General features: G+C 42.4%; 1 protein-coding gene across 2 annotated transcripts in view; it reads right to left on the bottom strand.

The window, feature by feature from the left end:
• Positions 1–13,679, bottom strand: part of SNX1 (sorting nexin 1) — a 40,334-nt gene extending 26,655 nt beyond the window's left edge. The window contains exon 1 of one of the 2 annotated variants that reach the window (XM_054716156.1): positions 13,574–13,679. In XM_054716156.1, coding sequence (XP_054572131.1) covers positions 13,574–13,588 — 15 coding nt within the window. In that variant the 5' untranslated portion in view covers positions 13,589–13,679. Of the gene's footprint in view, positions 1–11,953; positions 12,223–13,573 lie in introns of those variants that run through there. The other variant, XM_054716155.1, reaches the window with a different exon arrangement.
• Between the last annotated feature and the right edge of the window lie 28 nt (positions 13,680–13,707).

Consider the following 13,707-nt stretch of genomic DNA (forward strand, 5'->3'; position numbering starts at 1 on the left):
CTCCTACACACACCCCGACAGGGGAACCTGCAACCAAGGTACATGCCCTTGACCAGAATCGAACCTGGGATCCTTCAGTCCGCAGGCTGACGCTCTATCCACTGAGCCAAACTGGCTAGGACTGGTTTTTTGTTTTGTTTTGTTTTGTTTTATAATATACTAGAGGCCCGGTGCACGAAATTCGTGCATGGAGGGGGGGCGTGTCCCTCAGCCCAGCCTGCACCCTCTCCAATCTGGGACCCCTCAAGGGATGTCCGACTGCCTGTTTAGGCCTGATCCCGGATCGGGCCTAAACGGGCAGTCGGACATCCCTCGCACAATCCAGGACTGCTGGCTCCCAACTGATCACCTGCCTGCCTTCCTGATTGCCCCTAACCGCTTCTGCCTGCCAGCCTGATCATCCCCTAACCACTCCGCTGCCAGCCTGATTGATGCCTAACTGCTCCCCAGCCAGCCTGTTTGCCCCCAACTTCCCTCCTCTGCCGGCCTGGTCACCCCTAACTGCCCTCCCCTGCAGGGTTGATCGCCTCCAACTGCCCTCCCTTGCAGGCCTGGTGCCTTCCAACTGCCCTCCCCTGCTGGCCATCTTGTGGTGACCATCTTGTGTCCACATGGGGACAGGATCTTTGACCACATGGGGGCAGCTATACTGTGTGTTGCAGTGATGGTCAATCTGCATATTACTCTTTTATTAGATAGAATAGAGGCCTGGTGCATGGGTGGGGACTGACTGGTTTGCCCTGAAGGGTGGGGGTTCCCTTGGGGTGTGGGGCGGCCTGAGTGAGGGGCCTGTGGTGGTTTGCAGGCCGGCCACACCCCCTGGCGACCCAAGAGGAGGCCCTGGTATCTGGAATTTATTTACCTTCTACAATTGAAACTTTGTAGCCTGGAGCAAAGCCAAGCCTGCTGCTCGCTCCGCTGCCAGCAGTGATTTCTGTTGGAGTTAATTCACCTTCTATAATTGAAACTTTGTAGCCTTGAGTGGAGGCTTAGGCCGGCAACAGGAGGCTCGGAAAGCTTGGCTTCTTTTGTTACTGCGGAAACCCAAGCCACCCTCCCGCTCTCAGTGGCTGTAGCCATCTTGGTTGGGTTTATTTGCATATTTGCTCCTGACTGGCTGGTGGGCATGGCTTAGGCGTGGCGAAGGTGCGGTCAATTTGCATATTACTCTATTATTAGGTAGAATTTTTTATTGATTTCAGAGAGGAAGGGAGAGGGAGAGAGAGGTAGAAAGATCAATGATGAGAGAGAATCATTGATTGGCTGCCTCCTGCACGCTCCCTACTGGGAATCGAGCAAGCAACCTGGGCACGTGTCCTGACTAGAATGAAACCTGGGAACCTTCAGTCCACAGGCCAATGTTTTATCTACTGAGTCAAATCAACTAGAGCTCATTGGTTCTTTTTTTAAAAATTTATTGGGGTGACACTGATTAATAAAATTATATAGGTTTCAAGTGTACAATTCAATGAAAGTGACTTTTAATGCATCCTTCAGTCATTCATACAGTTATTTAGGAGAAGAAAGGAGCACTAGTCAGCCAGTTCAATAAGCAGCAAACCAATATTAGTGGTGTAAGTGCTGCCCAAATAATCACAGAGCTGAAACAAACTGATACATTTTACAGTTAATTTCTAACACCATAACCTTGCTGAAATGCCCTACCCCAAAGCACATGATGCGGGTATGTGTACACCGAGATAATTTTCAAAAGAACCTGTCCAAACGGATTTATCCTTCTCAGTTGATGACCTTTATTCTTTCAAATGCTGATGGGGCACATTCTAGTGACAAGGACCCCACACTGGATTCCAGTATTTAAGCTCTGATCCTGGCTTACTTTGTTGTTTTGGCTAAACTGTTCATTGAAACCCAGTTGTGTGGGTATTACTGATCCCTCTGGAGAGGCAAAAGAAGTTTTAACACTTTACACCTAATACTGTTGTTAAAATAACTTATCTTTTCATCCTTAACTTACATAGACACAATTTTCAACCATACCCATGTCAGAATAGGGGAATAAAAACCAGTCATGCTTAGCTTAGTGGGTACATAGTGAAAATACAGTCAGTCCATGGCCTTTATCAAAAGCTCAGTGATCAACCACAAACAAGTGTGGGGAGAGACCCAGACCAGTTACCGGAATAAACAATGCTGGATTGTGCACGACAGAAACAAAAAGCTGGGAATCTGGCTTCAAAAGCCATGGTGTGGTTTCGCAGGGTTTTGAAGTCAGACCCTAAGGCTAAATCAGTTAAGACCTGACTTACAGAATCTTTTATGAAACATTTCCTTAACAAATCAAAGGAATTTAGTTCCTCAGAAACAGGCCATTTCTGACCCAAAAGAATAAAGTGAAATGATAGATCTATTGAGAACTCTGAATATGCCATGCAAACAGCTCCACCCCAATACTGGGACCACCCTCGTGGAGAGAAACTGTTACCAATATTTAATTTTATATTAGCAAACAATGTTTCTACTGGAAATGATTAATTGAATGGCAAGATCAATACTAAAAATAAGCTTTACTTTATAATCCATATTTTAAAAACCTTTTAGTAGTCAATAAGTCACAAAATTTACATGTATTTGAAGGAGGCTACTTTTCAAGCAACAGATAAAATTATATTGTAATGAAAATGGTATGTCTGTGATGTACTAACAAAGCCAAAGCCTTGCCCTGCCTATTCCCTCTGCCCTCACCACCTTTTTGTAAAATAAAGGAAGCATTCTTTCTATTAGTGATAGGATCCTAGGCTAGGATATCCAACACTTGCTGACTCCCTTTGACTGTTAATTCTAGCAGGTGGTTCCACTGATAAGCTGTTTAAAAAGTTCAAGTGCTTCTGTTCATAATTACAGAGCACATAGACAGCCTAGTCCTAATTCTCAGAAAGGCACTAGAAATATCTGCCATGCAGCAAGAGAGCACTTGTGTTAAGAGCAAACAGGTATTCCTTGCCAATTACCAGCCTTAAGCCATGAGGCCCAGTCTACTAATGCAATTTTCTTAGCTCGGGGAAGGACAGACCTGGACTTGCTGTCCCTCAGAGCTGACATAGCCATTCAGGACTGAGAAGTCCTGTGATTCTGGGTAACTTCCCTTTAGGTTAACCAGTTGTGATTCTTCCTCCTGTTGCTCAACTGTTCCTTGCTCCATATAGAACCCTTGCATTATGTTCAAGGGACCTCAAAAGGGTAGTACTTTTTTTTTTTAAAATACATTTCTTTATTGATTTCAGAGAGGAAGGGAGAGGGATAGAGAGATAGAAACATCAATGATGAGAGAGAATCATTGATCAGCTGCCTCCTGCATGCCCCACACTGGGGACCGAGCCCACACCTGGGCATGTGCCCTTGGCCGGAATCGAACCTGGGACTCTTCAGTCTGCAGGCCGACACTCTATCCACTGAGCCAAACCGGCTAGGGCAAAAGGGTAGTACTTTTAAAACTCAACTGCACAGTAGGTCAAATCCATATTAAAAGCTAAGGTAACACTGCTTCTGGATCTGGAGAACTAGAGTACTCACTTTCTGATAGAATCCTGTATAATAAAAGGCTATTATGCAAAATGACTGAACGGCAGAATGACCGGTTGCTATGGTGCGCACTGACCGCAGGGGGGCAGATGCTCAAAGCAGGAGCTGCCCTCTGGTGGTCAGTGTGCTCTCACAGAGGGAGCGCTGCTCAGCCAGAAATCAGGCTCACAGCTGGCAAGCACAGCGATGGTGGCGGGAGCCTCTCCAGCCTCCATGGCAGCGCTAAGGATGTCCGACTGACAGACTATGAGAGGGTGCAGTCCGGGCTGAGGGACCCCCCTGAGTGCACAAATTTCGTGCACCAGGCCTCTAGTATTAGCATAATTTAGTAAGGCAAGATGGATCTATGAAATTGTGTGATCATACTAATATAACAAGTCAAGAATAATTAGGGATAAATTAACCCCAGAAGCTATACCAGATGATAACAGGTCAGTCAGGAAGTCTTTAAAAATTACCCTGGAAGACCGTGGCATGAAATACTGCTCCTTTTGCCATCTTTACTTCTACGGAAAAAATGAGTGAAGTGGGACAGTGTATTAGGTTTCTATTGCTGCTGCAACAAATTATCACAAATATAACAGATTAAAAAATGCAAATTTATTTCTTCTAGTTCTCGGGAAGTCAATATAGGTCTCATTGGGCTAAAATCAAGGTGTCATCAGGTTGTGTTCCTTTCTGGAGGTTCTAAGGGAGAATCCATTTCCTTATTGGTTCTAGCTTTTAGAAGCTGCCCACATTTCTTGGTTTATGGCTCACTTCTATCTTCAAAGCCAACAACTTTGTATCTCTCTGTGCCTCCCCGCCCCCACCAAAGGTAGTCAGTTGTCTAGTGTAGTCACTCTCTGACTCTTCCATTTTTAAAGGATCCTTGTGATTACACTGGACCAAGATAATTTCCCTACTTTAAGGGCAGCTGATTAGCAACCTTACTTCTGTCTTCAACCTTAACCCCCCTTTGCTTTGTAAACTAACACATTCACAGGTCCTGGGATTAGGACATGGATACGTTGGGGAGGGAGAAATTATTTTGCCTATTAAAAGCAGTAACTCCTCTCCCACACCATGTTTCACAAAACAGCACAAATGCACTGCACTAAAAGTTTCTGTGCTTGGGACACCAAATATCTATTGGATTTTTGTTTGTTTGTTTTAATTTATTTATTGATTTTAGAGAGAGGGAGGGAGAAAAAAAGAGAGAGAATATCCATTTGTTGTTCCACTTAAATATGCATTCATTGGTTAATTCTTGTATGTGCCCTGACCCTGATCGGGGAACCGGCAAACTCGGTGGATTGGGACGATGCTCTAACCAACTGAGCTACCTGGCCAGGGTAGATTTGGGCATAGGTGCATCTTACTTTACAAACTGAGTAATTATTTGATTAACTCAAATGATTTCACAGTATTACCCCTTTTGCGCCTTAAGGAGTTAAAGTAGGGGCTCTTATTCTGAGGTCCATGAGCCACAGAATTCAGAAGGGATCTATAAACTTAGATGGGAATAAAACGACAACTTCATTTTCATTAACCTCTAACTGAAATTCAGCATTTTCTTCAATTATAAAAATAAGCAATAAGTCATAATAGTAATAGCAGTATCTGAGACTTTAGTAGAAATTAGATATTTTATAGTTGTTATAAACTTCAAAATATCATTTATGCCCATCTCTACTTAAAAATTATATTAGTTATTAGATCTATCCCTAGATCTTATTATTTAAAGCATTAAAAAGCACATGTTACTAAAACAAAATTTTTTTAATATTTTGATAATTGCAGTTTGTTGTAATTGGTTTCCTTTGTAATCTTATGTATTTTATACACTTAAAGACATTATTCTGATAATACTAGCTTTCCCGTTGCAGGAAAAATCCTGCAATAGGATTTCCTGCTGCACTCTACCCCGCCTCCGTTCCTCCCTTGCCGCCTGCCTCGCCTTCTCCTCCAGCCCGCCCGCGTTTCCCTTCGCCCCCGACCCCGCCTCCGCTCCGCCCTTGCCGCCCGCCCCGCCTTCTCCTCCAGCCCGCCTTCGTTTCCCTTCGCCCACGGCCCTGACTTCGTTCCTCCCTTCTCCTCCCCCCGCCCCCCTGGCTTGCTTGCTTCTTCGAAGCTTTACTCCCTTTTGCAGCTCTTGGCTTCTTTCGACACTGTCTTGATATGCAAATTAGCCGCCATCTTTGTTGGGGTAGTTTGCATACTCGTCCTGATTGGTTGGTGGGTGTGGCTTGGCTGGTGGGCGTGGCTTAGGTGTAGCGAAGGTGCGGTCAATTTGCATATTTGTCTATTATTAGATTAGATATCCATAGGCTTCACTGGATTGCTGATGGGTCCAGGACACAAAAAAGATAAAGAATATCTGATGTAAAGGAACTAATGAAAATAGTAGAGGAGGAGCGGGGTGAGGAAAATGACCCTGAAGCTAACCATTGAACGAGGTAAGGAAAACCATGAGCAAGCCCATTAGAGACCTCAAAGTGAAAGGGCATACACACCATGATTTACCAAAATTTAGCTACTGAACTTTCTACTGAATTCTCTGTTGTAATTTTCCTACTGAACTTTTAGGTCTCAAATTACTATAACTTAGAAGGGCCTGGAAAACTGAAGAAGGATCAGAGCACTAATGGGTACATTAACTTCTAAATTGAAAAAGCAAACCCAGTTCAAATCTGCTCTGAAAGCAGAATGAAGGCCCAGCTGTCCATTTGACTAAGCAAAAGTATAAGAAAACGTTGAGCAACAGGCTTTTCCTGGAGATGAGATACTTCATGGCTACTTGCTCTAATAACTATTCACTACTCATGATTTATATATGCCAACAGTTACTCAAGAGTACTGAGACGTTTTGAGGACCAAGGGAGAGAAATTAGTGCTCTTTTTCCTTTCTCCCTTCCCAACCGAAGAAATCACAAAGGTCACTCATCAGATACCTCAACACTTGAGTAAGCCAAGGGCAGCAACTCCTTATAGAAACCAGACATCAACTCTCTCTCATAAACTTGAATTTTTTATATTTTTTAAGTTGGGTTCTTATTAGTCATTGTTAAAAGTCTTCTCACACCCTACTTCCTCCAAAAGGCTTTTGTAACTATGTTTATTAGCTTTTCCTCCATTATCCTGAAAGCTAGGTTAACTACTAGTATAAATTTATGATCAAGAAACCGAAGAATCTATGTACTTCAGGAAAACCTAAACTTTTAAAAAGTAAAACTTGTCTACAATTTGAGCTGAGCATTAAAATGAATCTGTGGCCGAGACCGGTTTGGCTCAGTGGATAGAGTGTCGGCCTTCGGACTCAAGGGTCCCAGGTTCGATTCCGGTCAAGGGCATGTGCCTTGGTTGCGGGCACATCCCCAGTGGGGGGTGTGCAAGAGGCAGCTGATCGATGTTTCTCTCTCATCGATGTTTCTAACTCTCTATCCCTCTCTCTTCCTCTCTGTAAAAAATCAATAAAATATAATAAAAAAAAAAAAAAAGGTAAAATGAATCTGTGGATGTAACCCCAGTTGCTGATTTTTTCAAAAATATTTGTATCAGACCTGTGTGAAAAATGTGGTATTTACTTATGACTTTTATTTAACCAGATCTGACTACCTGTGATGATGTTAGCTCCAAAAACAAGTGTTTGAGACAATCTGCCTACAGAAAATACTATACACAAAAAGAAAATAAAGAAAAAAAATACTACACCCTGAACACTTACCCATGACTATATTTATTAATATAAGTTGTAAATGATTACACCTTATTACATTAACTAAAGAACTTAAGCAATAAACCTATGTTTAAGATTATTATTATGTAGCCCTGGCCAGGTAGCTCAGTTGGTTAGAGCATCGTCCTGATATGCAAAGGTTTTGGGTTTGATCCCTGGTCAAGGTACATTCAAGAATCAACCAATGAATGCATAAATAAGTGCAACAACAAACTGATGTCTCTGCCTCTCTCTCTCTCTCTAAAATCAATTTAAAAATTACTATTATGTAGATTAACTTTCGCTGGTTAAGAACAGAGAAGGGATAGTATCAAGAAACTTACTATATAGTATACCTTTGGGAACAGTCATCATATATTTCATAGAACAGAAAATTAAGGTATTAACCATCAATCTCCTTAGGGCTTTTAATAAAATTACCAAATTCTGTCCAGATATAAATAAGTTATCCTATAAGCACTCAAATGGGAAATAAACTGGTCTTTAAAAAGAGCTGAGAGGGGATTGCAAAATGGTGCAACTGCTATGGAAAACAGCATGGAGATTTCTAAAAAAATTAAAAATAGAACTACCATATGATTCAGCAATCCCATTTCTGGATATATATTCAAAAGAATTGGAAAGCAGAGTCTTGAGGAGATTTTTGCACATTCATATTCACAAGAGCCAAGAGGTAGAAGCAACCCAATGTCCATCGAAGATGAACTGATAAATATGTGGTATATATACAGATATGATGGAATACTCTTCATCCTTAAAAAGGAAATTCTGATGCATGCTACAACACGAATGAACCTTGATGATATTATGCTTAGTAAAATAAACCAGTCACAAAAAGACAAATACTGCATGGTCCACTTATATGAGGTTATCTAAAATAGTCAAATTCATAGAAACAGAAGGTAAAATGGTAGTTACTAGAGAGTAGAGCGAGAGAGGAAAGGGGAAATGTTTTAATGAGTATAGTTTCAGAAATGCAAGATGGAAAAGTTCTGGAGATATGTTTCACAAAAATGTGAATATAGCCCTAGCCAGTTTGGCTCAGTGGATAGAGCGTTGGCCTGCGAAGCAAAAGGTCCCAGGTTCGATTCTGGTCAAGGGCACATGCCTGGGTTGTGGGTTCGATCCCCAGTGGGGGACTTGCAGGAGGCAGCCAATCCATGGTTCTCTCTCATCATGGATGTTTCTATCTCTCCCTCCCTCTTCCTTCCTCTCTGAAATCAATAAAAAAAAATAATAATAAAATAAAATAAAGAATTAAGAGAGCCAAAAGAATGGCTCCAATTTAGTCTCCAGTTTTATTAGAGAAAAAATTAATCCTATCCCAGAACTAAGAATGTTTTAACTAAAAAGATACATATTTGGATTCAGGTCCACATAAAAAATTCAGATTACAATATTTAGAATTTTAGACCTTTTTATTCAGAGGCCCACAAGGTAGGAGGCAGAAAGAAGATAAGGTCTTACATATTCGTAAGAATCAGACTTTCCACGTGCTGGTTTTCAGTCTTAATGCAATGACTTCAGATTTATTTTAATAATTCTTTTAACTCCAATTTCTCCTTGTAGATTCTGAGATGCATTATTATCATGGGCTGCCCTTTTGATTATAAATCAAATCACACTTTTATTACTGTATTAACAAAGCCTCTTGGGCTGTAAAAGAGAGCAGATGGGATGATTAACAGCAGCAGCTGTTACATCAATGTTCAGGAAATTACACACATATCATAAGTGAGTTTTAAATTTTACATGCCTTAGCTTTTCAATTCTTTAATGCTCCTCTCTTTGCCTCCAACATGCAACAAAACACAATATGAAGATAAACTTAAATCAGTAAGATGTCTACTTTGATGACTTCTAGCTAAGCAAATCAACTTTACTAGTTTGATTTTGACAAAATATGTTAGTCATTTAGAATGAATTTAACTTTGTAATCCATTATTAGATTTTAGTGGATTTTTTTATTCTTTAATTTCAGTTTACAATATGCTCAATTGTTTTACGTGCTTTACATGTACATATTCTAATTCAATCTTCATAAAAAACGGTGGAGGTAAATACCATTATTATTCACATTTTATAGGTGAGGGAATTGTACAGAGTAATTAAGTTCCTTGTCCAAGGTTAAGCTAGCAAATAACAGCCTGGATTTAAATGAGACTTCAAAGCCAGTGCTCCTAATTACTTTCTTCTTCAGTGTTGTTCCTTAAGATACAGAATCAATGCAATCTCCTATCTTTTCACATTGGCTCACAACTAAAGCATGCATTGAAATATAACTTGTATTAAATGGCTATTAAGTAGAAATTCATAGGGGTCGTGGCTTCCCAAAGATTAACAGCAGAAAAGGCAGCTCAAAAAATGGCTTACAAGTAGCATTTTAGTTTCCTCAGCAAGTAATTTTTCCTGAATTAAAATCTGAAATACAATTATGCTTTATGTGGTACAAAAAGGCCATTCTAACTTCCTCCTTTTCCCCTTAGCTGGAAATTAGGCAAAGTATTTTTAGTCTTTTAAGAGAGAAGTATTGATGCATCTGTACAGTAATCTGGTTAGATCAAATCATAGCTGCTTGAACTTTTTAAGGTAACTCTAGAAAATAACTCCTCACCCTCCCAGGGTCCTTTTTTTAAAAAAAATAAGTCATCATTTGTCTATATGATTAATCACTTTCAGTGCCAGAGTTTCTATTTTGAGATATTCAGTCTAAATATCTACCACCCCAGGAGCTATTCACCATGGTGTGTGGGAGAATTACTAAAGGAATAGACTAAAGATATGTATTAAATGGGCTACAGAAAGACTAAATTAGCAGCAAGAGTTATTTCTCAGAATAAGAGACTTCACTAAACAGTTTGAGCTGTTATATTAGCATCAGCAAATGCTTTCTTTTTTTTTTAATTAAAAAAAGAAATCCTCATCCAAGGATATGTTTTCATTGATTCTAGAGAGAGAGGAAGGGAGAGGGGAGAGAGAAACATCGATGTGAGAGAGACACATTGATTGGCTGTCGTACATGTGAACTTGCAACCTGGGTATGTGCGCTGACTGGGAATCAAACCTGTGACCCTTCGGTACACGGTGTGAAGCTTTAACCAACTGAGCCACACTGGCCTTGGCAGCAAATGCTTTTTGAGCTGGAATTAATGGACTCAATTCCTGAACACAGTACGGGGAAAATTCTAATGATTGTCATAGAGGATATTTCCAAGAAACTTAACCTTTTTCTGATATTGGGGAGGAACAAATTTTCCTCTACCTTCAAGGTTCTTTTGGCTGGTCAAATATATAGGAGACATATTAGCAAGAGAAAACAACCAAATTTAATATGTATAGGAACCCCTGCATACACCAGAGAGTCAGAAACCCCACATGCAGATAAAGTTCAGAGATAGAAAACGAACATGGGTATATAAGTCATCCTAGGGATGAGGTAAGGTGTCTTGGGGGCTTCAAAGGGTCTTTGCAGGGTGATAAGAGCAGATGCTTAGTAAACAGAGGTTTGTCCTGCCCTATACATGAATCAAAAGAGGTTATCTCTGATAATCTGCGCCTATGGGGAAGGCCCCTAATTCAAGTTATTTTAGGTAGGGGCAGAAATTTCTTTTGAGCCAGAGGCTAAAGTTGCTTTCAGCTCAAAAAAATCTGCATACCACGGAGGCACATCTTGGGGTGACTTGTTCTGAACCCTCATACTGACATATGAGACAAGCTCCAACTGTTTCAAACAAATACTGCATAAAGAATGTAAAGCTGTTTTATTACTTAGTCACTCATATACTGGTGGTAACTCTGAAGAGAAACATTATCCGAGACAGATACATAAATTTACAGACCTAACGCTGAAGACATTTTCAACCTGGAAAGAACTATACCAAGTGGTATGGGTCAATATTCTTATAGAAAAGTCCAAAACATCTCCACTAGTTCTAGAACTGATAACTGATTTCCACATTTCACATACAAAGATTAGTTTTTCCCAATTCTGAACTCTTATTAGAAACCTGGATATCACTATGGTAAACGCCATTTCCTATTCACATTTATGGATTTGCTCCCACAAAGATACTTAGGCCTTTAACACATCCCTTTAAAAGAGACAAAGCTTGGGGCATATGTAGAGATTTATCTGGCAGGCCCTTTTTTTCCCAAACGACGTCTGGCAGGATTTTCCTAGAGATCAGAGGAGTCAACCTAACTCATAAAATAATCCAAGATCCAGAAAGATCCTTTGGTAATTAAAGGTAAGTGTTGAGCTAAGAGAAGGATTTGTGGGCGGATCACTATCCTGGGCCACTTCAGATAACATTATTCATCCTCGGAGCAGTAGGCGAGAGAAAGTCTGCGCCCCATGCACTTCCCTTGACCTATTCAATGAGCCCTGCAGACAATGACCAGAAAACAGCTCCGTGAGTCCGTGGGGTCACTACAAGGCAGGGCCAAATGCGGTTCCTCGCAGTCAGGGACCTCAACCGAGAAGCCACCACACCCCTCACTTCTCCTCACCGTCCGTCCAGAGGCCGGGATGCCACGCTCTACGTGCCGGCGTTCATCGAGCGCCCCCAAGCCACGACTACTGTCACCAACGCCGGTCCCACTCTGCCCAGCCTCCCCGACCCTCACTTAGCCTCCCTTCCCTTCTGGGGCGCCCGCCCGCCCCCCTGGCCGCCCCAAAGGGTGCGAACTCACCGCCGCGCCGGTGAAAATATCCTCCCCCTCAGTGTCGCTGTCCCCAGCCTCGGGTTCTGAACCCCCGGCCGCCCCCTCGGACTCCGGCTCCAGGCCGGGGAAAGGCGGAGGGAGTCTTTCCGAAGCGCTACAGCCACCACCACCCGACGCCATCTTCCTCCACCCGCGGCGGAAGCCGCAACAACAACTTTATAGAGAGAAAGCGCCGCGAGCAAATCGTTCCAGCGGAGCGAGGAGTGGGATGGCCACTACCAACCCCCGCGGAACGCGCCGGGGCGGGGGCCTGGGTCTTGGGGGCGGGGCTTACGCGCCGCGGGGCGGGCTCGGGGCGGGCTCACCGCTCCCGCCCAGCCAATCTGATCCCTGGATCACAGTGCTGCGTTCTACCTAGAGAGCTAAAGGGCAGAAAAGGCGGGGCCAGGCTTCTTAAGGAGATGGTGTCTGAAAACCTCTACATGCCACCTGCCCATGCCAGGCATAGTGCCCTCATAGAGCTTCAAGAAGTACTTTTGACTCAGGTCTCTGAACAGATTGCAGTAAAGTCTTGCCTTGTATTCTTTGGACAACATTTGGTTAATTCAAGAAATATGTATTGAGCATCTTCTGTGTGCCCGTGCTATACATCTGAGACATAGAAATAAAGAAGCTCCTGACCGACGAGGTGCTGCAGGGCATGTAAATGAACAACTCAACAGGTTTAGTGCTATGATTTGCTGTGCCAGCACAGTAAAAGAGATCATCAATTCTATTTGTTGAAGTCAGGAGGCCTCACAGAGGAAATGAAACCTCAGTGTCCTAAATCTGGTTGCAAGGAAGTTAGGATTCTCTCAATTGCTGTGGAGTATGTGAAGTGAAACAGGGGAATTATTAAACTCTGAACAAAATTTTCTTGGGACTTAAACAATTCACTGGCTGTCTGGTGAGCCTAAGGTCTAAATCAGCTAGATAAGTGGGATAGTTTATTGTGGGAGAATTCTTCAAGATAATCCGGACTTTCTTCTCAATAGAGATGATAAAAAACTTGGTATCGCCTTTCACAAAAGGTTTAGTTTGTTTCTAATTGCAAATTCCTCAACCTCAGGGGTTGGCTCCCTCATAGATCTGTTAGCTGCTGGAAGGCAGGGGCCCTGTCCAATCCTTGACGCCTACAGACCAAGTCTGGCAAATTAAATACCCAATGAATGTTTGCGAATTGATTGGAGGGATGGATGAATAAAACTCTAACATCAACCTTGTTACTCGCAGCCATCAAGGCCACGAACGCCAGAGGACTTAGGACATCCTTTTTTAGGATGGTGATCTCCAAGGTCACTATTGGATGCACTAGACACAGGGGAAGCTCTCCTTAGTTGTCTTTGAAGGCAATTGGCAAAAATATCCACTCTGTAGTGGGTAGTTGTGCTGGCCTAAATCCCTATGAGACGAGAAAATCAAAGAAGCCCTCCCGTCCCCCAGCCACATCTAACCATTCTTCACTGGACTCCCAGGACATCCTGTTTCACAGCCAGGGAAACTCACTTCCGGTCTAAGGAAGTAAAATTTCCCTTGGAGAAATAACAGTAGGAGTCTCCGTTGCACACGCTCCTCCAGGACTAGATATCAAGATCTCCTTTCCCCTACCTCTTCAGGATTCATCTTTAGTCATCCTTAGTTTACAGAGGGCGCTGAGTGAGGAAGTCAGTAGTGGATAATAGACCGTTACATGCCCACTCCCTTCCCCAGCGGAGACTACACGTCCCAGAACACAGCTGTCT

This window comes from Eptesicus fuscus, chromosome 5 (genome assembly GCF_027574615.1).
Source record: "Eptesicus fuscus isolate TK198812 chromosome 5, DD_ASM_mEF_20220401, whole genome shotgun sequence".
NCBI classification, from domain to species: Eukaryota; Metazoa; Chordata; class Mammalia; order Chiroptera; family Vespertilionidae; genus Eptesicus; species Eptesicus fuscus.